Below are 25,582 nucleotides of genomic sequence, written 5' to 3' on the forward strand. Positions count from 1 at the left end.
TAACAAACCTAAGCTAAACTTTCTCTAAGCAGCTCTTTAGGAGAGCCACCTAGAATTGCACCCTTCTCGGCCGGGCACAAAAATCTAACTGGAGTCTGGAGGAGGGTCATAGGGGGGAGGAGCCAGTGCACACCACCTGATCGGAAAGCTTTACTTTTGTGCCCTGTCTCCTGCGGAGCCGCTATCCCCCATGGTCCTTTCAGGAACCCCAGCATCCACTAGGACGATAGAGAAAAGGGGATGTAGTAGTCAGGTGACCGGTGGTCGGGGTCCTGGCATCGGTATGCTGACCGCCGGTCACCCAAACCCTTTGCATACCTGTGTGTACATGTGATAGGGAATATAGATTGTAAGCTCCACTGGGGCAGGGACTGATGTGAATGGGCAAAATATTCTCTGTACAGCGCTGCGGAATATGTGTGCGCTATATAAATAACTGGTAATAAATAATAATAATACCTCCCAATATGACCCTCTCCAGGAGGGACAGAATGCTCTGCTTTTGGACTACCCTCTTAATCTATCCATAACTTGTGCTGAAACATCATTCATATTTATTAGCCTGTTCAAAACAAGTGCCAGCAATCACAAATTAGGAGAAAAGTCCAGAAGCAGAGCATTGTGTCCCTCCTGGAGAGAGTCATGTTGGGAGGTATGCCCTTAGAACCAATATTCAATATCATGCAGAATAATTTCTGCATTACTAAGTAGAAAATGCTTTCTATATACTGTATGCCCAATAGTCACTATGTTTCCCCTTTAGTCCCAGGACTAAAATGGTGTGATGGAAGGGGTAGAGATTTCATAAAAAGAAGTTTTGACAGAGACGAGGTTCACAATGCTAATCTTCAGGGGCACCCAGAGAAATAATACTTAAGATTTTAAGGTGTAATGTTTACGTCGTAACTTGTCGCTTATTATTAGCCCCACAGACCACGTGAGACATATATAGTGATGACGTGGCTCATTTGCTGACGTCAAGGTCACGCCAAAATGGTAATACAAATATTATTATAGAGGGCAGTCGATGTTTCCGAGAAATGTCAGATTAGAGCGGGGAGTAACCAATTATGTAAATCAATACACATTTGACCACTGGTTGCCCGAAACAAAGATGGCTCCCGCCTACCGTGCATTCCCAGCAGTCTGTACAGCGACTGTTCAATTACATACTAAGCACGAGACTGTCTGAGCAGCAGAGCACGGATCGCCGGCTTCAGGTTACGGAACTAGCTAGGGCGACATGGACAGCACACAGAAAGGACACATCACAACTGGTAAAGTATTCAGAATCTCAGTGTGTTAGTTGGGTGTATATTAATTTGTATCCTTACACAACCTGGATTCTTTAACGTTATAATTACTGATTAGAGACTTCTAGACTTTCTCCCCATCTGTTACTGTTAGACTGTACTACTGCAATCTGCTGTATGCTCGTGTAGACCTGATCCTATTTCTTCCAATAGATATAAACTTCACGGACGATGACTAGAGCTAACAGTTTATAATCTATAACGAAATATTAGCTAAATGGAACATTAATGAGTGTGTAGCGTGAAACAGTTACTGTGTATTTCCTTGAATTTAGCTTATGATGTACATGTTAAATAACATATGCATGTACGGTTATGTAACCTATAGGGGCTGTAAAGCATAGCACATACTGTATAACCTTTGGAGTTTGCAATACAGGTATAATCATTGTATAGGTAGAATGGGCTGGAATTTTGTCTATTGTAAATCTATTTGATGTATATTTTATACTGCAGTGTTAATGTACAGCAGTGGAAGCACTGTCTGTGCACAGAACAGGTTCTTTATTACTCGAAATAGTTGGAATTAGTTTACAGAACTCTGATTTCTGGAGGAGCTTGTAATACATTCCCTATCTGATATATCTTCTACTTTCTAGACATTCTGAGTAGTGTGTATGTATGTATGTATGTATGTATGTGTGTATGTATATGTATATATATATATATATATATATATATATATAAATTTCTCTGACGTCCTAGTGGATGCTGGGAACTCCGTAAGGACCATGGGGAATAGCGGCTCCGCAGGAGACTGGGCACAAAAGTAAAGCTTTAGGACTACCTGGTGTGCACTGGCTCCTCCCCCTATGACCCTCCTCCAAGCCTCAGTTAGATTTTTGTGCCCGGCCGAGAAGGGTGCACACTAGGGGCTCTCCTGAGCTTCTTAGTGAAAGTTTAGTTTTAGGTTTTTTATTTTCAGTGAGACCTGCTGGCAACAGGCTCACTGCATCGAGGGACTAAGGGGAGAAGAAGCGAACCTGCCTGCTTGCAGCCAGCTTGGGCTTCTTAGGCTACTGGACACCATTAGCTCCAGAGGGACCGAACACAGACCCAGCCTCGGAGCTCGGTCCCAGAGCCGCGCCGCCGGCCCCCTTACAGAGCCAGAAACAAGAAGAGGTCCGGAAAAATCGTCGGCAGAAGACATCTGTCTTCAACAAGGTAGCGCACAGCACTGCAGCTGTGCGCCATTGTTACTCAGGCACACTTCACACTTCGGTCACTGAGGGTGCAGGGCGCTAGGGGGGGGCGCCCTGAGCAGCAATGTAAACACCTTGGCTGGCATAAATACACCACATATAACCCCCAGGGCTATATGGATGTATTTTAACCCCTGCCAGAACTCACCAAAAAGCGGGAGAAAAGGCCGCCGAGAAGGGGGCGGAGCCTATCTCCTCAGCACACGGGCGCCATTTTCCATCACAGCTCCGCTGGAAGGACGTCTCCCTGACTCTCCCCTGCAGTCCTGCACTACAGAAAAGGGTAAAAAAGAGAGGGGGGCACTAATTTGGCGCAGTTTTAATACTAACAGCAGCTATAAAGGGAAAAGCACATTTTATAGTGGTATTCCTGTCTATATATAGCGCTCTGGTGTGTGCTGGCATACTCTCCCTCTGTCTCCCCAAGGGGCTAGTGGGGTCCTGTCCTCTATCAGAGCATTCCCTGTGTGTGTGCGGTGTGTCGGTACGATTGTGTCGACATGTTTGAGGAGGAAAATGAGATGGAGGCGGAGCAATTGCCTATTATAGAGTTGTCACCCCCTAGGGAGTCGACACCTGAGTGGATGAGCTTATGGAAGGAATTGCGTGACAGTGTCAGCTCTTTACGACAGACAGTTGACGACATGAGACAGCCGGCTACTCAGCTTGTGCCTGTCCAGGGGTCTCAAACGCCATCAGGGGCTTTAAAACGCCCGTTACCTCAAATGACAGACACGGATACTGACTCCAGTGTCGATGATGAGGAGACAAACGTGACTTCCACTAGGGCCACACGTTACATGATTGAAGCAATGAAAAATGTATTGCATATCTCTGATAATACAAGTACCACTAAAAAGGGTATTATGTTTGGTGAGAAAAAACTGCCTATAGTTTTTCCTGTATCCGAGGAATTAAATGAAGTGTGTGATGAGGCGTGGGTTTCCCCCGAAAAAAAACTGATAATTCCTAAAAGGTTATTGGCATCGTACCCTTTCCCGCCAGAGGATAGGGCACGTTGGGAAACACCCCCTAGGGTGGATAAAGCGCTCACACGCTTGTCTAAACAGGTAGCACTACCCTCTCCTGATACGGCCGCCCTAAAGGAACCTGCCGATAGAAAGCTGGAGAATATCCTAAAATGTATATACACTCACACGGGTGTTATACTGCGACCAGCAATCGCCTCAGCCTGGATGTGCAGTGCGGGCCTGGTGTGGTCGGATTCCCTGACTGAAAATATTGATACCCTAGATAGGGACAGTATATTACTGAATATAGAGCATTTGAAGGATGCATTTCTATATATGCGTGATGCACAGAGGGATATTTGCCGACTGGCATCAAGAGTTAGCGCGCTGTCCATTTCTGCAAGAAGAGGTTTATGGACGCGGCAGTGGTCAGGGGATGCGGATTCTAAAAGGCACATGGAAGTATTGCCTTATAAGGGGGAGGAGTTATTTGGGGTAGGTCTATCAGACCTGGTAGCCACGGCAACTGCTGGAAAATCCACATTTTTACCCCAGGTAGCTTCTCAACCTAAGAAGACGCCGTATTATCAGGCGCAGTCCTTTCTGGCCCATAAGGGCAAGCGGGCAAAAGGCGCCTCATTTCTGCCCCGTGGCAGAGGGAGAGGAAAAAGGCTGCAACAAACAGCCAGTTCCCAGGAACAAAAGCCCTCTCCCGCCTCCGCAAAGTCCTCAGCATGACGCTGGGGCTTTACAAGCGGACTCAGGCACGGTGGGGGTCCGTCTCAAGAAGTTCAGTGCGCAGTGGGCCCACTCGCAAGTGGACCCCTGGATCCTTCAGGTGGTATCTCAGGGGTACAAATTGGAATTCGAGACGTCTCCCCCCTCGCCGTTTTCTAAAGTCTGCTTTACCGACGTCTCCCTCAGACAGGGAGGCAGTATTGGAAGCCATTCACAAGCTGTATTCCCAGCAGGTGATGATCAAGGTACCCCTCCTACAACAGGGAAAGGGGTACTATTCCACACTATTTGTGGTACCGAAGCCGGACGGCTCGGTGAGACCAATTTTAAACCTAAAATCCTTGAACACTTACATACAAAGGTTCAAATTCAAGATGGAGTCACTCAGAGCAGTGATTGCAAACCTGGAAGAAGGGGACTATATGGTGTCTCTGGACATCAAAGATGCTCACCTACATGTCCCAATTTACCCTTCTCACCAAGGGTACCTCAGGTTTGTGGTACAGAACTGTCACTATCAGTTTCAGACGCTGCCGTTTGGATTGTCCACGGCACCCCGGGTCTTTACCAAGGTAATGGCCGAAATGATGATACTCCTTCGAAGGAAGGGAGTTTTAGTTATCCCTTACTTGGACGATCTCCTGATAAGGGCAAGATCCAGGGAACAGTTGGAAGTCGGGGTAGCACTATCTCAGATAGTGCTGCGCCAGCACGGTTGGATTCTCAATATTCCAAAATCGCAGCTGATCCCGACGACACGACTTCTATTCCTAGGGATGATCCTGGACACAGTCCAGAAAAAGGTGTTTCTCCCGGAGGAGAAAGCCAGGGAGTTATCCGAACTAGTCAGAAATCTCCTAAAACCAGGCCAAGTCTCAGTGCATCAATGCACAAGGGTCCTGGGAAAGATGGTGGCTTCTTACGAAGCAATCCCATTCGGCAGATTCCACGCAAGAACCTTCCAGTGGGATCTGCTAGACAAATGGTCCGGGTCGCATCTTCAGATGCATCAGCGGATAATCTTGTCACCAAGGACAAGGGTGTCTCTCCTGTGGTGGTTGCAGAGTGCTCATCTTCTAGAGGGCCGCAGATTCGGCATTCAGGACTGGGTCCTGGTGACCACGGATGCCAGCCTGAGAGGCTGGGGAGCAGTCACACAGGGAAGAAATTTCCAGGGCTTGTGGTCAAGCCTGGAGACATCACTTCACATAAATATCCTGGAGCTAAGGGCCATCTACAATGCTCTATGCCTAGCAAGACCTCTGCTTCAAGGTCAGCCGGTGCTGATCCAGTCAGACAACATCACGGCAGTCGCCCACGTAAACAGACAGGGCGGCACAAGAAGCAGGAGGGCAATGGCAGAAGTTGCAAGGATTCTTCGCTGGGCGGAAAATCATGTGATAGCACTGTCAGCAGTGTTCATTCCGGGAGTGGACAACTGGGAAGCAGACTTCCTCAGCAGACACGACCTCCACCCGGGAGAGTGGGGACTTCACCCAGAAGTCTTCCACATGATTGTGAACCGTTGGGAAAAACCAAAGGTGGACATGATGGCGTCCCGCCTCAACAAAAAACTAGACAGGTATTGCGCCAGGTCAAGGGACCCTCAGGCAATAGCTGTGGACGCTCTGGTAACACCGTGGGTGTACCAGTCAGTGTATGTGTTCCCTCCTCTGCCTCTCATACCCAAGGTACTGAGAATCATAAGAAGGAGAGGAGTAAGGACTATACTCGTGGCTCCGGATTGGCCAAGAAGGACTTGGTACCCGGAACTTCAAGAGATGCTCACAGAGGACCCGTGGCCTCTACCTCTAAGAAAGGACCTGCTCCAGCAGGGACCCTGTCTGTTCCAAGACTTACCGCGGCTGCGTTTGACGGCATGGCGGTTGAACGCCGGATCCTGAAGGAAAAAGGCATTCCGGATGAAGTCATCCCTACCCTGATCAAAGCCAGGAAGGATGTAACCGTACAGCATTATCACCGTATTTGGCGTAAATATGTTGCGTGGTGCGAGGCCAGGAAGGCCCCTACAGAGGAATTTCAACTGGGTCATTTCCTGCATTTCCTGCAAACAGGACTGTCTATGGGCCTAAAATTAGGGTCCATTAAGGTTCAAATTTCGGCCCTGTCGATTTTCTTCCAGAAAGAACTGGCTTCAGTTCCTGAAGTTCAGACGTTTGTCAAGGGGGTACTGCATATACTGCCTCCTTTTGTGCCTCCAGTGGCACCTTGGGATCTCAATGTAGTTTTGGGGTTCCTAAAATCACATTGGTTTGAACCACTCACCACTGTGGACTTAAAATATCTCACATGGAAAGTGGTAATGCTGTTGGCCCTGGCTTCAGCCAGGCGTGTCTCAGAATTGGCGGCTTTATCCTATAAAAGCCCTTACCTAATTTTTCATACGGACAGGGCAGAATTGAGGACTCGTCCTCAATTTCTCCCTAAGGTGGTTTCAGCGTTTCACTTGAACCAGCCTATTGTGGTACCTGCGGCTACTAGGGACTTGGAGGACTCCCAAGTTGCTGGACGTAGTCAGGGCCCTGAAAATATATGTTTCCAGGACGGCTGGAGTCAGAAAATCTGACTCGCTGTTTATCCTGTATGCACCCAACAAGCTGGGTGCTCCTGCTTCTAAGCAGACTATTGCTCGTTGGATTTGTAGTACAATTCAGCTTGCACATTCTGTGGCAGGCCTGCCACAGCCAAAATCTGTAAAAGCCCATTCCACAAGGAAGGTGGGCTCATCTTGGGCGGCTGCCCGAGGGGTCTCGGCTTTACAACTTTGCCGAGCAGCTACTTGGTCAGGGGCAAACATGTTTGCTAAATTCTACAACTTTGATACCCTGGCTGAGGAGGACCTGGAGTTCTCTCATTCGGTGCTGCAGAGTCATCCGCACTCTCCCGCCCGTTTGGGAGCTTTGGTATAATCCCCATGGTCCTTACGGAGTTCCCAGCATCCACTAGGACGTCAGAGAAAATAAGAATTTACTTACCGATAATTCTATTTCTCGTAGTCCGTAGTGGATGCTGGGCGCCCATCCCAAGTGCGGATTGTCTGCAATACTTGTACATAGTTATTGTTACAAAAATCGGGTTATTATTGTTGTGAGCCATCTTTTCAGAGGCTCCTCTGTTATCATGCTGTTAACTGGGTTCAGATCACAGGTTGTACGGTGTGGCTGGTATGAGTCTTACCCGGGATTCAAAATCCTTCCTTATTGTGTACGCTCGTCCGGGCACAGTATCCTAACTGAGGCTTGGAGGAGGGTCATAGGGGGAGGAGCCAGTGCACACCAGGTAGTCCTAAAGCTTTACTTTTGTGCCCAGTCTCCTGCGGAGCCGCTATTCCCCATGGTCCTTACGGAGTTCCCAGCATCCACTACGGACTACGAGAAATAGAATTATCGGTAAGTAAATTCTTTTTTTATATATATATATATATATATATATATATATATATATATATATATATATATACACACACCTCAAAAAAATAAAGGGAACACTAAAATAACACATCCTAGATCTGAATGAATGAAATATTCTTATTGAGTACTTTGTTCTTTACATAGTTGATTGTGCTGACACCAAAATCACACACAAATTATCAATGGAAATCAAATTTATTAACCCATGGAGGTCTGGATTTGGAGTCACACTCAAAATTAAAGTGGAAAAACACACTACAGGCTGATCCAACTTTGATGCAATGTCCTTAAAACAAGTCAAAGTGAGGCTCAGTAGTGTGTGTGGCCTCCACGTGCTTGTGTGACCTCCCTACAACGCCTGGGCATGCTCCTGATGAGGTGGCGGATGATCTCCTGAGGGATCTCCTCCCAGACCTGGACTAAAGCATCCGCCAACTCTTGGACAGTTGGTGGATGGAGTGAGACATGATGTCCCAGATGTGCTCAATTGGATTCAGGTCTGGGGAACGGACGGGCCAGTCCATAGCATCAATGCCTTCGTCTTACAGGAACTGATGACACACTCCAGCTGAGGTCTAGCATTGTCTTGCATTAGGAGGAACCCATGTCACGATCCGGGTATCTGGACGCCATTACCTGCCGTTTAGGTGTCTTCTGAGACTGGCCCAGCGTTCCAAATCCGGATCTCATCTGTGTCAACACTCTGCACATCCCTCCTGTCATTCTGAGACACTACCACAGCGGCGCCATGTTTGAATCCAACATGGCGTCTCCCGTCCTCCGCGGCCTCCGCCGCCGTTACTGTGTTATTGCTGCAGGTTCTCAGAATCATGTATCATGCCTGCCGCGGCCTCTGCTGCCCTCCAGGTGTCTCAGCATGTAGCTGTCGTCTGGCGTCTCCTGTCCTCCGCGGCCGGCGCCGCCATTATCACTATGTTTGCACATTTCATTACAAACCAGTTTTCCCTCCAGGTTCCAGCATGGGCGCTGCCATGTTGGATTTGATCACATGCTCCAATTCCTCCAATCCACCATCTCTGGAATCTGCATAATTGCCTAGCCAATGCCTGCATAGCAGCAGGTATAAGTATCCTGTGTCTAGGCCAGATAGATGTCAGTGCTTTGAATGTCATACCTTGTTCCAGTCTCTCTCTCCTGTGGTTTGTTTCTCCAGGTTCCAGCTCCTGTCTCCAGCATCCACAAAGAGACCCGCACCTGCTTTCCATCCTGCGGTGCAGCCTGACTCTGCAATCCTCTGTGACTGCTCCAGCTTTCAGCTATTACTTCGTTTGCTTCCAGCTTCCAAGCTTTTCAGCTATTAACCCATCTGTTTCCAGCAACCTGCTTCCAACAGAATTCAACCTCCTTAAAGAGCCGATGTTCTCCCAGCGGATTTCTACTTACCAGCAGTATCCACTACCACCGGTAACCACTCTTCATTTCATCTGTTTCCACGCACCCTAGCATCTTTCAGTTTTAACTCCGTATCTCCACCATCTGGCTGGTTCCATCCAGTGACTCCTTCAGTGCATTCCAGTTACCAGCATCATCTTATACACCTACTGGCGTGTTCCTCGGTTGTCTCCACTACTACAGCCTGGCCTGGTAAGGTTATTCTACCCAAGGACTATAACATCTGTTCTGCAACCTACCAGTGCCCTGTTATACCTTCTATGATTTAGTGATCCAGGAACTGTATTATCTGCCACTGCTAATACTGACTGTGAACACTGTTGTGATTATACGGAGTCTGTTTAATAAACTTTCATTTGACTTTTAACTTGCTTGTCATGGTCACACCTTCGGGTTTCCTTCCACACTTACATGTCCAGGGGTCTGATTAAACCATCTAAGTTTAACTTCATTCCAGCCCCTACAACTGAGGCTTCCTCCCGTCAGCTTAAACCCTCAGTTGTGACAATCCAGGGCCAACTGCACCAGCATATGGTCTCACAAGGGGTCTGAGGATCTCATCTCGGTACCTAATGGCAGTCAGGCTACCTCTGGCGAGCACATGGAGGGCTGTGCGACCCCTTAAAGAAATGCCACCCCACACCATTACTGACCCACTGCCAAACCGGTCATGCTGGAGGATGTTGCAGGCAGCAGAACGTTCTCCTTGGCGTCTCCAGACTCTGTCACATGTGCTCACAGATGAAAGCAGGTTCTCACTGAAGAGCACAGGGCACCAGTGGCGAATTTGCCAATCTTGGTGTTCTCTGGCAAATGCCAAACGTCGTGCACGGTGTTGGGCTGTAAGCACAACCCCCACCTGTGGACGTCGGGCCCTCATACCACCCTCATGGAGTCTGTTTCTGATCGTTTGAGTAGACACATGCACATTTATGGCTTGCTGGAGGTTATTTTGCAGGGCTCTGGCAGTGCTCCTGTTCCTCCTTGCACAAAGGCGGAGGTAGCGGTCCTGCTGCTGGGTTGTTGCCCTCCTACGGCCTCCTCCATGTCTCCTGATGTACTGGCCTGTCTCCTGGTAGCGCCTCCATGCTCTGGACACTACGCTGACAGACACAGCAAACCTTCTTGCCACAGCTCGCATTGATGTGCCATCCTGGATGAGCTGCACTACCTGAGCCACTTGTGTGGGTTGTAGACTCCGTCTCATGCTACCACTAAAGTGAAAGCACCGCCAGCTTTCAAAAGTGACCAAAACATCAGCCAGAAAGCATAGGAGCTGAGAAGTGGTCTGTGGTCACCACCTGCAGAACTCCTTTATTGGGGGTGTCTTGCGAATTGCCTCTAATTTCCACCTGTTGTCTATTCCATTTGCACAACAGCATGTGAAATTGTCAATCAGTGTTGCTTCCTAAGTGGACAGTTTGATTTCACAGAAGTGTGATTGACTTGGAGTTACATTGTGTTGTTTAAGTGTTCCCTTCATTTTTTTGAGCAGAGTGTTTCTCTCTCTCTCTCTCTCTCTCTCTCTCTCTCTCTCTCTCTCTCTCTCTCTCTCTCTCTCTCTATATATCTATATATATATATATATATATATATATATATATATATATATATATATCTATATATATCTATATATCATATATAAAATCAAGAAAAGGATTATTACTGCGCCACATCTGATATAAATCAGATATGTTGTGTTAAAATGGCAAGATAGTAAGACACTCCCCTGTGCTGCTAGTAGGGCGTCAGCTGGGTCTCTCAATAAAAACAGGGGTGGTAATTCCCTGGATAAATGTGAAATAAAGGAGGGGGGGGATGAGGGATATATAGCGACCACCGGTGTCATTCAGTGAGGTAAAATTGCCAATACGTAATATAATAAAAACAATTTATTACCATAAAAAATGAGACATATAAAAATGGGACAACAATACAATCACAGCTGAACTAAAACACTTAAAATATGGATATTTAAAACTACAATAAGATCAAGTAAAAGGTTTTTCCTTATCTGGATATGAGGTAAGTACAGGTGTTCCAACGCGTTTCGTCAATTAGACGCGTTGTAAGACCTGTACTAACCTGGGAGACAGGCAGGTGGGAGCCAGATTAAGAGATTTCAGTCACATATGGCCAACGTCATGCCAGGATCCCTGGGTCAAAGAGATCATCGCCCAGGGCTACAGACTGGAGTTTCAGGAACTCCCACCTCACGGATTCTTCAAGTCAGGCTTACCAGCTTCTCAGGAGGCAAGTATAAATCTACAGGATGCAATTCAAAAACTGGTATAGACTCAGGTCATTGTTCCAGTTCCACCCCCGCTACGGACCAGGGGTTATTATTCCAACCTATTTGTGGTGCCAAAACCGGACGGTTCGGTGAGACCCATTTTAAACCTCAAGTCGTTAAACCCGTACTTACGGGTGTTCAAATTCAAGATGGAGTCTCTGAGAGCAGTGATCTCGAGTCTGGAGGATGGGGAATTCTTGGTGCCTCTGGATATCAAGGATGCATACCTTCATATCCCAATCTGGCCGCCTCATCTGGCTTCTTAGGTTTGCCTTACAGGACTGTCACTGCCAGTTCCAGGCTCTGCCCTTTGGCCTCTTCACGGCTCCGAGGGTGTTCACCAAGGTAATGGCAGAGATGATGTTTCTCCTCCGCAAACGGGGAGTGAACATTATTCCGTACCTGGATGATCTGCTGATAAAAGCGCTATCCAGGAAGTTGTTATTGGACAACATTGCCCTCTCAACTCGACTACTCAGGGATCACGGGTGGTTTATGAACCTACCAAAATCTCAACTGGAACCAACTCGGAGGCGTCTGTTCCTGGGGATGATACTGGATACGGAGGTACAGAAGGTGTTCCTTCCATTGGAAAAGGCAGTGGTGATCCAGTCAATGGTGCGGGATGTTCTAAAACAAACCAGGAAATCGGTGCATCTCTGCGTTCGCCTTCTGGGAAAGATGGTAGCCGCTTACGAGGCACTGCAGTACGGAAGGTTTCACGCAAGACCCTTCCAGCTGGACCTGTTGGACAAATGGTTCGGATCGCATTTACACATGCACCAGAGGATTAGTCTGTCGCCAAAAGCCAGGATTTATTTTCTGTAGTGGCTCCAGACTTCTCCCCTGACCGAGGGCCGAAGGTTCGGGTTTCAAAATTGGATTCTGCTAACCACAGACGCAAGCCTCAGAGGTTGGGGAGCAGTCACCCAGGTGGCACACTTCCAAGGAAAATGGTCAAATCAGGAAACCATTCTTCCAATCAACATTCTGGATCTAAGGGCCATATACAACGCACTTCTGCAGGCAGCCCATCTTCAAGATTAGGCAATACAGGTTCAGTCGGACAGTACGGCAGTAACGTACATAAACCGACAGGGCGGAACGAAGAGCAGAGCAGCAATGTCAGAGGTAACACTAATTCTCGTCTGGGCAGAAAGACACGCTGTGGCGTTATCAGCGGTCTTCATTCTGGGAGTAGACAACTGGGAAGCAGACTTCCTCAGCAGACTTGACCTTCACCCAGGAGAGTGGGGCCTTCACCCGGAGGTGTGGAATTCCACAAATTGACATGATGGCCTCTCTGCTCAACAAGAAACTCAGTCGGTATTGTTCCAGGTCGAGAGACCCACAGGCAGTTGTGGTGGATGCTCTGGTGACTCAATGGGTTTACCAGATGGTGTATGTGTTTCCACCACTTCCACTGATCCCAAGAATTCTCAAAAGAATAAAAAAGAGAAAAGGTTCAAGCAATTCTCATTGCTCCGGATTGGCCAAGAAGGACTTTATACGCAGATCTCCTGGACATACTGCTGGAGGATCCGTGGCCTCTACTTCTTCGAGAGGATCTTCTGCAACAGGGGCTGTTCGTCTATCAAGACTTACCGCGGCTACGTTTGATTGCATGGCGGTTGAGCGTCAAATTTTAGCCCGGGAAGGCATTTCGGACAGGGTAATTCCTACCCTGATCCAAGCCAGAAAAGGGGTAACGTCTAAACATTACCACCGGATTTGGAGGACGTACAGTGGGGATTGAAAGTTTGGGCACCCCAGGAAAAAATACATTTTAATGTGCAAAAAGAAGCCAAGGAAAGATGGAAAAATCTCCAAAAGGCATCAAATTACAGATTAGACATTCTTGTAACATGTCAAAAAAAGTTTGATTTTATTTTCATCATTTATACTTTCAATAGAACAAAAAACAAAAAATGGCGTCTGCAAAAGTTTGGGCACCCTGCAGAGTTAATACCTTGTACTGCCCCCTTTGGCAAGTATCACAGCTTGTAAACGCTTTTTGTAGCCAGCCAAGAGTCTTTCAGTTCTTGTTTGAGGTATCTTCGCCCATTCCTCCTTACAAAAGTGTTCCAGTTCTTTAAGATTCCTGGGCTGTCTGTGACGCACTGCTATTTTAAGGTCTATCCATAGATTTTCAATTATGTTGAGGTCAGGAGATTGTGAAGGCCACGGCAAAACCTTCAGTTTACGCCTCTTGATGTAATCCACCGTGGATTTTGAGGTGTGTTTAGGATCATTATCCATTTGTAGAAGCCAGCCTCTCTTTAACTTCAGCTTTTTCACAGATGGCATCAAGTTAGCGTCCAAAATTTGCTGGAATCTTATTGAATCCATTTTTCTTTCTACTCGTGAAATGTTCCCTGTGCCACTGGCTGCAATACAACCCCAAAGCATGATTGATCCACCCCGATGCTTAACAGTTGGACAGAGGTTCTTTTCATTAAATTCTGTGCCCTTCTCCAAATGTACCTTTGCTCATTCCGGCCAAAAAGTTCTATTTTAACCTCATCGGTCCACAGAACTTTATTCCGAAATGCATCAGGCTTGTCTATATGTTCATTTGCAAACTTCAAATGCTGATTTTTGTGGTGAGGACGTAGAAGAAGTTTTCTTCTGATGACTCTTCCATGTAGACCATATTTGTACAAGTATCTCTTTATAGTGGAATAGTGTACCACAACTACAGTGTCTGCCAGATCTTCCTAGAGGGATCGTGCAGTCAAACGTGGATTTTGACTTGCTTTTCTCACAATCCTGCGAGCTGTTCTGTCTGATATTTTTCTTGGTCTTCCAGATCTTGCTTTAACTTCCACTGTTCCTGATGACTGCCATTTCTTAATTACATTCTGAACAGAGGACATGGGCATCTGATAACGCTTTGCTATCTTCTTATAGCCTTCTCCTGCTTTGTGAGCGTCAACTATTCTCAGTTTCAGTGTTCTACACAACTGCTTAGAGGAACCCATGGTGCTTATTGTTGGAGCAAGGTCAGATGAGTCTGAGCTTTTAAAACCTTTGAGATTGACATCACCTGGTCTTTCCAGACGATGATTGAGAACAATCCATGACACTGCCAGGTCTCAGCTGTCCAAAGGGGGCAGTACACTGGTGTTTCTATAATGGGTGCAGTGTGTGCGGTGCACACGGGCCCCTGAGTCCAGAGGGGGCCCCCACCGCACACACTGCACCCATTTTTAAAATACTGACCCCTCCGGAGTCCAGCGCCGGCATCCGCAGCGCTGTTAGAACACAGTGAAAATGGCTCAGCGGCCATTTTCATGGAGTTCTGCACATGCGCAGTAGAGAAATCTCAGGGGAAATGGCCGCCGCGCTATTTTCCCGGAGATCTGCACATGCGCAGTAGAGTCTGAGCCCTCTAGTGCTCAGACTCTACAGCGCTCCGGGCAGAGATGAGGGGGCCCGAACGGATGAGGCTGAACACGGGCCTCCTCCTCTCTTAAAACGCCCCTGGGGCAGTACAAGGTATTAACTCTGCAGGGTGCCCAAACTTTTGCAGACGCCATTTTTTTGTTTTTTGTTCTATTGAAAGTGTAAATGATGAAAATAAAATCAAACTTTTTTTGACATGTTATAAGAATGTCTAATCTGTAATTTGATGCCTTTTGGAGATTTTTCCATCTTTCCTTGGCTTCTTTTTGCACATTAAAATGAAGTTTTTCCTGGGGTGCCCAAACTTTCAATCCCCACTGTATGTGTCTTGGTGTGAAAACAGGAAATTCCTTATGGTGGAATTTCAGCTGGGTCATTTTCTGCTTTCTCTGCAGTCAGGAATGGATGTGGGCCTGCGCCAGGGTTCCTTTAAAGGTCCAGATCTTGGCCTTGTCCATTTTCTTCCAAAGACAGTTGGCGTCCCTCCCTGAGGTTCAGACGTTCTTGAAAGGGGTTCTGCACATCCGGCCGCCCTTTGTGCCTCCCATGGCACCTTGGGATCTCAACGTGGTGTTTGCAGTTTCTACAATCTGAATGGTTTGAGCCTTTACAGGAGGTAGGAGTGAAGTTTCTTACGTGGAAGACTGTTACATTGCTGGCCTTGGCTTCAGCAATACGTGTGTCGGAATTGGGGGCGTTGTCTCACGAGCCCCTATTTAAATTTTTCATGAAGATAGAGCTGAACTCAGAACTCGTCAGCAGTTTCTTCCAAAGGTGGTGTCTGCGTTTCATATCAACCAGCCTATTGTGGTTTCCGGTGCTTACTGTCACCTCTTCCACTTCAAAGTCCCTGGATGTTGTGCGGGCTTTGAAAATCTATGTCAAACAGACAGCTCGTCACAGAAAATCGGACTCACTGTTTGTACTCTATGATCCCAATAAAATTGGGTGTCCTGCTTTCAAGCAATCTATTGCTTGCTGGATCAAGCTTACTCTCCATCATGCTTACTCTACGGCAGGTTTGCTGGTTCCAAGATCTGTACAGGCCCACTCTACTAGGTTGGTGGGTTCTTCCTGGGCGGCTGCCCGGGATGTCTCGGCCTTACAGCTCTGCCGAGCAGCTACTTGTTCTGGTTCGAACACGTTTGTTCTACAAGTTCGATACTGTGGCTTCTGAGGACCTTCAGTTTGGTCAATCAGTTCTGAAGGACCATCAGCACTCTCCCACCTGGTTTGGGAGCTTTGGTACATCCCCATGGTACTAATGTGGACCCCAGCATCCTCTAGGGTGTAAGAGAAAATAGGATTTTAATTACTTACCGGTAAATCCTTTTCTCGTAGTCCATAGAGGATACTGGGCGCCCGCCTGGTGCTTCGTTTCTGCACTGTTACTTGGTAAAGTAATGTTGGTTCAGCTCTTGCTGTTCCTGTTTCATGTTTGGTTAGCATGGCTTTCCTCTTGTTGTGTGTGCTGGTTCGGAATCTCACCACTATCCTTACCAATCCTTCTCTCACGGTATGTCCGTCTCCTCGGGCACAGTTTTTAGACTGAGTCTGGTAGGAGGGGCATAGAGGGAGGAGCCAGTTCAGACTACTGATTTCTTAAAGTGCCCAAGGCTCCTAGTGGACCCGTCTATACCCCATGATACTAATGTGGACCCCAGTATCCCCTACGGACTACGAGAAAAGGATTTACCGGTAGGTAATTAAAATCCTATTTCTCTAACGTCCTTGAGGATGCTGGGACTCCGTAAGGACCATGGGGAATAGACGGGCTCCGCAGGAGATAGGGCACTTTAAGAAAGCTTTGGACTCTGGGTGTGCACTGGCTCCTCCCTCTATGCCCCTCCTCCAGACCTCAGTTTTACACTGTGCCCAGAGCAAGATGGGTGCACTGCAGAGAGCTCTCCAGAGTTCTCTGCCTAGAAGCATTTTTGTTTGGATTTTTTTCTACCTTTTACTACTTTTTCACAGGGAGCACTGCTGGCAACAGGCTCCCTGCATCGAGGGACTGAGGAGAGGAGCAGACCTTCTTGTCAAAGATAGGCTCTGCTTCCTCGGCTACTGGACACCATTAGCTCCAGAGGGGGTGAACGCAGGTTCTTACCGGGCGTCCACCCCCGGAGCCGCGCCGCGTTCTCCTCACAGAGCTAGAAGTACAGAAGACAGAAGTCAGGCAGCAGAAGCCTTCAGCTTCACTGAGGTAACGCACAGCACTGCAGCTGTGCGTCATTGCTCCCATACACCTCACATACTCCGGTCACTGTAAGGGTGCAGGGCGCAGGGGGGGGGCGCCCTGGGCAGCAATATAAACCTCTGCATGGCAAAAAGACTATATACATGTACAGGTGGGCTCTGTACATATATATAAAAGAGCCCCCGCCATATTTTACTAAGTTTGAGCGGGACAGAAGCCCACCGCCGAGGGGGCGGGGCTTCTCCCTCAGCACTCACCAGCGCCATTTTCTCTCCACAGCACTGCTGAGCGGAAGCTCCCCGGACTCTCCCCTGCTTACACACGGTGAAAGGGTGCTTAAAAGAAGGGGGGGGGGGGGCACATGATTGGCGGTTTACATATTATACAGCGCTGCTGGGGAAAAACATTTTGTGTTGGTCTCCAGGGTCATTGCGCTGGGGTGTGTGCTGGCATACTCTCTCTCTGTCTCTCCAAAGGGCCTTGACGGCGATACTGTCTTCAGGAAAGGGGTTCCCTGTGTGTTGTAAGTGTGTCGGTACGCGTGTGTCAACATGTTTGACGAGGAAGGCTCGCTTAATGTGGAGGGGGAGTGCTTGAATGTCAGGTCGCCGTCGGCAACGCAGACACTGGAATGGGTGGATATGCTGAATGTCTTGAATGCAAATGTCAATCTATTGCATAAAAGGTTAGACAAGGCAGAAGCTAGGGATCAGTCAGGTAGCCAGTCCATGCCTGTCCCTGGGGCGCCAGGTCCTTCGGGGTCTCAGAAGCGCACCATATCCCAGATCGATGACACAGATACCGACACAGATACTGACTCTAGTGTCGACTATGAAGATGCAAAATTACAGCCGAAGGTGGCAAAGGGTATACGGTACATGATTATTGCCATTAAAGAGGTTTTGCATATTACTGAGGAACCCCCTGTCCCTGACACGAGGGTACACATGTATAAAGGGAAAAAGCCTGAAGTCACTTTTCCATCCTCATTTGAATTAAGTGACTTGTGCGAAAAGGCTTGGGAATCTCCGGATAGGAGACCACAAGTTCCCAAAAGGATTCTCATGGCGTATCCTTTTCCACAAACTGATAGGATACGCTGGGAATCTTCGCCAAAAGTTGACAAGGCGCTGACACATTTGTCCAAAAAGGTGGCACTGCCTTCTCGGGATACGGCTTCCCTCAAGGAACGTGCTGATCGCAGGCAGGAAATTACCTTAAAGCACATTTACAATCATTCCGGTACTATTGCTCGACCGGCTATGGCGTCGGCCTGGGTTTGTAGTGCGGTTGTGGCATGGGCAGATTCCTTATCTACGGAAATTGACACCTTAGATAGGGAATGCCATTCATATGACCATAGAGCATATCAAAGATGCCCCTTTTTACAAGTTCAGTGCAGTGGATATCTGTTACTCCACAGACTGGCTCCTATCATCTCGGCTCCGATACTCCGGTTTTGCTTACATCTAAGCCAAGTGACCTACAAGATCCTACCTCCGCAGTGAGGTTAAAGGGAGTTCAGTTGCTAACGGCGTTCCTGCATCAGAGTCCTGCAGCGATCAGCTGGACACAGACGGATCTCCGCTGTGAGACCATTGCGGCGCCAGCCATCAGCTGCCGTTTCATGCTGTTACTGCTAGCTATACGGATCACGTCCCTCGCTGGGAAACTCCCTATATCTCATCATCTGATTGTCAACTGACGGCTTTTCACAACGGAGAATTAGTATTCCAGCAAGTCTGTCCTTTAATTAATATTGTGGCAGCAATCACAAATCTTTACATCTTCCCCGTGCAAATGCATACAGGACTCTGCATTACATCTCAGGTATCAGCACGGGGGTAATTATTACCGTTTGCTTTGCTTTTAATAATTTCATATTGTGGAGCCATCTGTGGACATTATATATGATTCCACACTGGGACGCCAGTGTCAGAATCAATTGTTGTTCTCTGTAGAGAGCTTCTTTTACTTAAGATATCTGATCTGCATTTTAGATACATTGTATGCTGTTTAAACAGCACGTTTATAAAGCCTAATACAGTGTTTCTGTTTATATATACAAGAGGTGAAAACATCTGGTTTTTAAACTGCTATATATATATATATATATATATATATATATATATATATATATATATATATATATATATATATATATATATATATATATATATATATAAAATGTGTATTGTTTGTTCTATATATTTTGTTTTGTGTCATTTATTGTTTGATAAAATATTTTTTATTTAAAAAAGGTCAAGCATCATTGAGTCAATCATTCTACTTGCTAGACTGCACTTAATTAATCAATTAATTAATTCTAAGTGATTTTTGGTGCGCAGAGCATTTTTTCCCTTTTTTTGTGCTTCAATTAGTTGTTCAGCCTAACCAGCTGTTTTGCTCAGCAGCCCATTAGGTCACGATTTTTATTGATTACCATCTGGTAAATTATCACCATATATTGTATTTCAGCGCCAGATATATATACAGTTTGAGATCTATTTCTAGCTGTATGTGTTTATAATTTTTCACGTTGTATATGAGGGATGCTCAGAGAGACATTTGTTTATTAAGCTCCAGAATAAATGCTATGTCTGTTTCTGCTAGGCGGCTCTTGTGGACCCGACAGTGGACGGGAGATGCCGATTCAAAGCGGCATATGGAGTCCTTGCCTTAGAAAGGGGTGGAGTTGTTTGGAGACAGCCTCACGGATCTTGTTGCTACGGCTGGTAAGTCAAATTTCTTACCTTATGTCACCCCGCAGCATACAAAAAAGGCACCTCATTATCAAATGCAGTCCTTTCGTTCCAATAAAAACAAGAAGGTACGGGGATCATCCTTTGTTGCTAGAGGGAAAGGCAGGGGAAAAAAAGCTGCACACAGCTAGTTCCCAAGAGCAGTAGTCCTCCCCTGCGTCTGCAAAGTCCACCGCATGACGCTGGGGCTTCCTGAGAGGCAGATCTGGTGGGGGCTCATCTTCGGTTTTTCAGCCAGGTCTGGGTTCTCTCACAGGTGGATCCCTGGGCTATAGAGATTGTTTCTCAGGGATACAGGCTTGAATTCGAAGACTTGCCTCCTCGCCGATTTTTCAAATCGGCTCTGCCGGCTTCCCCGTCAGAGAGGGAGCTAGTGTTGGCAGCAATCCAAAAATTGTGTATTCAACAGGTGATTGTCACAGTTCCTCATCTCCAGCAAGGAGAGGGATATTACTCAACCCTGTTTGTGGTCCCCGAAACCGGACGGTTCGGTCAGACCCATTTTAAACCTGAAATCTCTGAACCTGTACTTGAAGAGGTTCAAGTTCAAAATGGAATCACTCAGGGCGGTCATCGCCAGCCTGGAGGGGGGGGGGGGGATTGGATGGTGTCCCTGGACATAAAGGATGCTTACCTTCATGTTCCGATATTCCCCCCCGCATCAGGCGTTCCTGAGATTTGCAGTGCAGGACTGTCACTGCCAATTTCAGACGTTGCCGCTTGGGCTTTCCACGGCCCCGAGAATTTTCACCAAGGTAATGGCGGAAATGATGGTGCTCCTGCGCAGGCAGGGGGTCACAATTATTCCATACTTGGACGATCTCCTCATAAAGGCGAGATCTCGGGAGAGGTTGCTGGACAGCGTGTGTCTGTCCATGAAGACGTTGCAGATACACGGCTGGATTCTCAATATACTGAAGTCACAGCTAGTCCCTACAACGCGTCTGACCTTTTTGGGGCTGATTCTAGACACAGACCAGAAAAAGGTTTTTCTTCAGATCGAAAAGGTTCAGGAACTCATAGCCATGGTCAGGAACCTATTAAAACCGAAAAAGGTTTCAGTGCATCAGTGCACGCGGGTCCTGGGGAAGATGGTGGCTTCCTACGAGGCCATCCCTTTCGGCAGGTTCCATGCGAGGACTTTTCAATGGGACCTCTTGGACAAGTGGTCCGGGTCCCATTTACAAATGCATCAAAGGATCACCCTGTCTCCCAGGACCAGGGTATCTCTCCTGTGGTGGCTGAACAGTGCTCACCTACTAGAAGGTCGCAGGTTCGGCATTCAGGACTGGGTCCTGGTGACCACGGACGCAAGCCTCCGAGGCTGGGGAGCAGTGACACTGGGAAGAAATTTCCAAGGTCTCTGGTCAAGCCTAGAGTCTTGTCTCCACATCAACGTCCTGGAGTTGAGGGCCATATACAACGCCCTGCGTCAAGCGGAGGAATTGCTTCGGAGAAAACCGGTTCTGATTCAGTCAGACAATGTCACGGCAGTGGCTCATATTAACCGCCAAGGCGGAACAAGGAGCAGAATGGCCATGGTAGAAGCGACCAGGATTCTACGCTGGGCGGAAGGCCATGTAAGCGCGATATCAGCGGTGTTCATCCCGGGGGTGGACACCTGGGAGGCGGACTTCCTCAGCAGGCACGACCTGCATCCGGGAGAGTGGGGACTTCATCAAGAAGTCTTCGCACAGATCACGGATTGTTGGGGACTGCCTCAAATCGACATGATGGCATCCCGTCTCAACAAAAAGCTAAAGCGGTATTGCGCCAGGTCAAGGGACCCTCAGGCGGTAGCGTTAGACGCTCTGGTGACACCTTGGGTGTTCAGATCGGTCTATGTGTTTCCTCCTCTTCCTCTCATACTCATGGTGTTGAGAATAATACGAACAAGCAGGGTCAGAACAATACTCATTGTTCCGGATTGGCCACGGAGGACTTGGTATCCGGAGCTGTAAGAGTAGCTCGCAGGGGATCCGTGGCCTCTTCCTCTAAGGCAGGACCTACTGCGGCAGGTGCCCTGTCTGTTCCAAGACTTACCGCGGCTGCGTTTGACGGCATGGCGGTTGAACGCCGGATCCTAGCGGAAAAAGGGAATCCGGAGGAAGTCATTCCTACCCTGATCAAGGCTAGGAAAGACGTGACGTTAAAACATTATCACCGTATATGGCGGAAATATGTTTCTTGGTGTGAGGCCAGAGCTGCTCCTACGGAGGAGTTCCATTTGGGCCGTCTACTTCACTTCCTTCAAACAGGAGTGACTTTGGGCCTAAAATTAGGGTCCATAAAGGTCCAGATTTCGGCCTTATCCATTTTCTTTCAAAGAGAATTGGCCTCTATTCCTGAAGTACAGACCTTTGTGAAGGGGGTGCTGCATATTCAGCCTCCGTTTGTGCCTCCGGTGGCGCCTTGGGATCTTAACGTGGTGTTGCGTTTCCTCAAGTCACCTTGGTTTGAAACACTGAAAACTGTGGAGTTGAAATACCTCACGTGGAAAGTGGTCATGTTGTTGGCGTTAGCTTCGGCAAGACGTGTTTCCGAATTGGCGGCTTTATCACATAAAAGCCCATACTTGGTTTTTCACGTGGATAGGGCAGAGTTGAGGACTCGCCCTCACTTTCTGCCAAAAGTGGTCTCATCTTTATGTGACCAGAACGGCTAGAATCAGGAAGACTGAAGCTTTGTTCGTTCTGTATGCAGCCAACAAGGTTGGCGCTCCTGCTTCAAAGCAGACTATTGCTCGCTGGATCTGTAACACGATTCAGCAGGCGCATTCTACGGCAGGATTGCCGTTACCGAAATTGGATAAGGCCCACTCCACTAGGAAAGTGGGCTCTTCTTCGGCGGCTGCCCGAGGGGTCTCGCCATTACAGTTGTGCCGAGCAGCTACTTGGTCGGGGGCAAACACCTTTGCAAAGTTCTATAAGTTTGATACCCTGGCTGAGGAGGACCTCCTGTTTGCTCAATCGGTGCTGCAGAGTCATCCGCACTCTCCCGCCCATTTGGGAGCTTAGGTATAATCCCCATGGTCTTTACGGAGTCCCAGCATTCTCAAGGACGTTAGAGAAAATAAGATTTTACTTACCGGTAAATCTATTTCTCGTAGTCCGTAGAGGATGCTGGGCGCCCGTCCCAAGTGCTGACTTTTTCTGGACTTGTATATAGTTATTGCTTGCATAAGGGTTATGTTATAGTTTTTCGGTTGAACCGTGGCTATGTTGTTGTTCATACTGTTAACTGGGTAAGTTTATCACAAGTTATATGGTGTGGCTGGTATGGATCTCGCCCTTAGATTTACAAAAATCCTTCCTCGTACTGTCCATCTCCTCTGGGCACAATTTCCCTAACTGAGGTCTGGAGGAGGGGCATAGAGGGAGGAGCCAGTGCACACCCAGAGTCCAAAGCTTTCTTAAAGTGCCCTATCTCCTGCGGAGCCTGTCTATTCCCCATGGTCCTTACGGAGTCCCAGCATCCTCTACAGACTACGAGAAATAGATTTACCGGTAAGTAAAATCTTATTTCTCTAACGTCCTAGTGGATGCTGGGAAGTCCGTAAGGACCATGGGGAATAGCGGGCTCCGCAGGAGACTGGGCACTCTAAAGAAAGATTTAGTACTATCTGGTGTGCACTGGCTCCTCCCTCTATGCCCCTCCTCCAGACCTCAGTTAGAATCTGTGCCCGGACAGAGCTGGGTGCTTTTAGTGAGCTCTCCTGAGCTTGCTAATAAGAAAGTATTTTAGTTAGGTTTTTTTATTTTCAGAGAGCTTCTGCTGGCAACAGACTCTCTGCTACGTGGGACTGAGGGGAGAGAAGCAAACCTACTAACTGCGGCTAGGTTGCGCTTCTTAGGCTACTGGACACCATTAGCTCCAGAGGGATCGAACACAGGACCTGACCTTGTCGTCCATTCCTGGAGCCGCGCCGCCGTCCCCCTCGCAGTGCCAGAAGACAGAAGCCGGCAGAAGCGGAGAAGACATCGAAATCGGCGTCAGAAGACTCCTGTCTTCACATGAGGTAGCGCACAGCACTGCAGCTGTGCGCCATTGCGCCCACACTAACCCACACACTCCGGTCACTGTAGGGTGCAAGGCGCAGGGGGGGCGACCTGGGCAGCAATTGATACCTCCTGGCAAAAGCTGCATATAGACAGTGGGACACTGTTATATATATATGAGCCCCCGCCATTTATTTTACAAAAAAATCGCGGGACAGAAGCCTGCCGCTGAGGGGGCGGGGCCTTCTTCCTCAGCACTCACCAGCGCCATTTTCCTTCCACAGCTCCGCTGAGAGGAAGCTCCCCAGGCTCTCCCCTGCAGAATCACGGTAGAAGGGTAAAAAAGAGAGGGGGGGGGGGGGCACATAAATTTAGGCACATTAATGATATTACAGCAACTACTGGGTAAACACTAAGTTACTGTGTAATCCCTGGGTTATATAGCGCTGGGGTGTGTGCTGGCATACTCTCTCTCTGTCTCTCCAAAAGGCCTTGTGGTGGTCCTGTCCTCATTTAGAGCTTCCCCTGTGTGTGTGGTGTGTCGGTACGCGTGTGTCGACATGTTTGACGAAGAGGGCTATGTGGAGGCAGAGCAAGTGCAGTTGACTGATGTGTCGCCGCCGACGGTGCCGACACCTGATTGGATGGATATGTGGAAGGTGTTAAATGATATTGTAAACTCCTTACATAAAAGGTTGGATAAAGCTGATACCTCGGGCCAGTCAGGGTCTCAACCCATGCCTGATCCTACAGCGCAGAGGCCCTCAGGGTCTCAAAAGCGACCACTGTCCAAAATGGTTGACACAGATGTCGACACGGATTCTGACTCCAGTGTCGATGACGATGATGCAAAATTGCAACCGAAAATGACAAAAGCTATACGTTACATGATTATAGCGATGAAGGATATTTTACACATATCAGAGGTAAACCCTGTCCCTGACAAGAGGGTTTATATGTATGGGGAGAAAAAGCAAGAGGTGACTTTTCCCCCTGCACATTAGTTAAATGAGTTATGTGAAAGAGCGTGGGATTCCCCAGATAAGAAAGTCCTGATTTCCAAAAGGTTACTTATGGCGTACCCTTTCCTGCCAGAGGACAGGGTGTGCTGGGAATCCTCCCCTAGGGTAGATAAAGCTCTCACACGCTTATCTAAGAAGGTGGCCCTGCCGTCGCAGGATACGGCCACCCTAAAGGTTCCTGCTGATAGAAAGCAGGAAAGTATCCTGAAATCTGTTTATACACATTCAGGGACTCTACTGAGGCCGGCAATTGCGTCGGCGTGGATGTGTAGTGCTGTAGCAGCGTGGACAGATAATCTGTCTGAGGAAATGGATACCTTGGACAGGGATACCATTATGCTGACCCTGGGGCATATCAAAGACACTGTCCTATATATGAGGGATGCCCAGAGGGACATTTGCCTACTGGGCTCTAGAATTAATGCAATGTCAATTTCTGCCAGGAGGGTCCTGTGGACTCGGCAGTGGACAGGTGATGCAGACTCCAAAAAACACATGGAGGTGTTACCTTACAAGGGTGAGGAATTGTTTGGGGACGGTCTCTCGGACCTGGTTTCCACAGCTACTGCTGGGAAGTCAAACTTTTTGCCATATATTCCCTCACAACCTAAGAAAGCACCGTATTACCAAATGCAGTCCTTTCGCGCACAAAGAAGCAAGAAGGTCAGAGGTGCCTACTTTCTTGCTAGAGGCAGGTGTAGAGGAAAAAAACTGCACCTTACAGCTAGTTCCCAGGAACAGAAGTCCTCCCCGGCTTCCACTAAATCCACCGCATGACGCTGGGGCTCCACGGGTGGAGACAGGAGCGGTGGGGGCACGTCTCCGACATTTCAGCCA

At 47.9% G+C, this 25,582-nt stretch overlaps 1 protein-coding gene across 1 annotated transcript in view; it reads left to right on the plus strand.

The window, feature by feature from the left end:
- The first annotated feature begins 1,053 nt into the window (after window positions 1-1,053).
- C10H1orf50 (chromosome 10 C1orf50 homolog) overlaps window positions 1,054-25,582 on the plus strand; it is an 85,166-nt gene continuing 60,637 nt past the window's right edge. Inside the window, exon 1 of the mRNA XM_063942955.1 lies at window positions 1,054-1,277. Within this exon, the coding sequence (XP_063799025.1) occupies window positions 1,244-1,277 (34 nt within the window). The 5' untranslated portion in view covers window positions 1,054-1,243. The remainder of the gene's footprint in view (window positions 1,278-25,582) is intronic.

The sequence above is a fragment of the Pseudophryne corroboree genome, chromosome 10, assembly GCF_028390025.1.
Source record: "Pseudophryne corroboree isolate aPseCor3 chromosome 10, aPseCor3.hap2, whole genome shotgun sequence".
NCBI classification, from domain to species: domain Eukaryota; kingdom Metazoa; phylum Chordata; class Amphibia; order Anura; family Myobatrachidae; genus Pseudophryne; species Pseudophryne corroboree.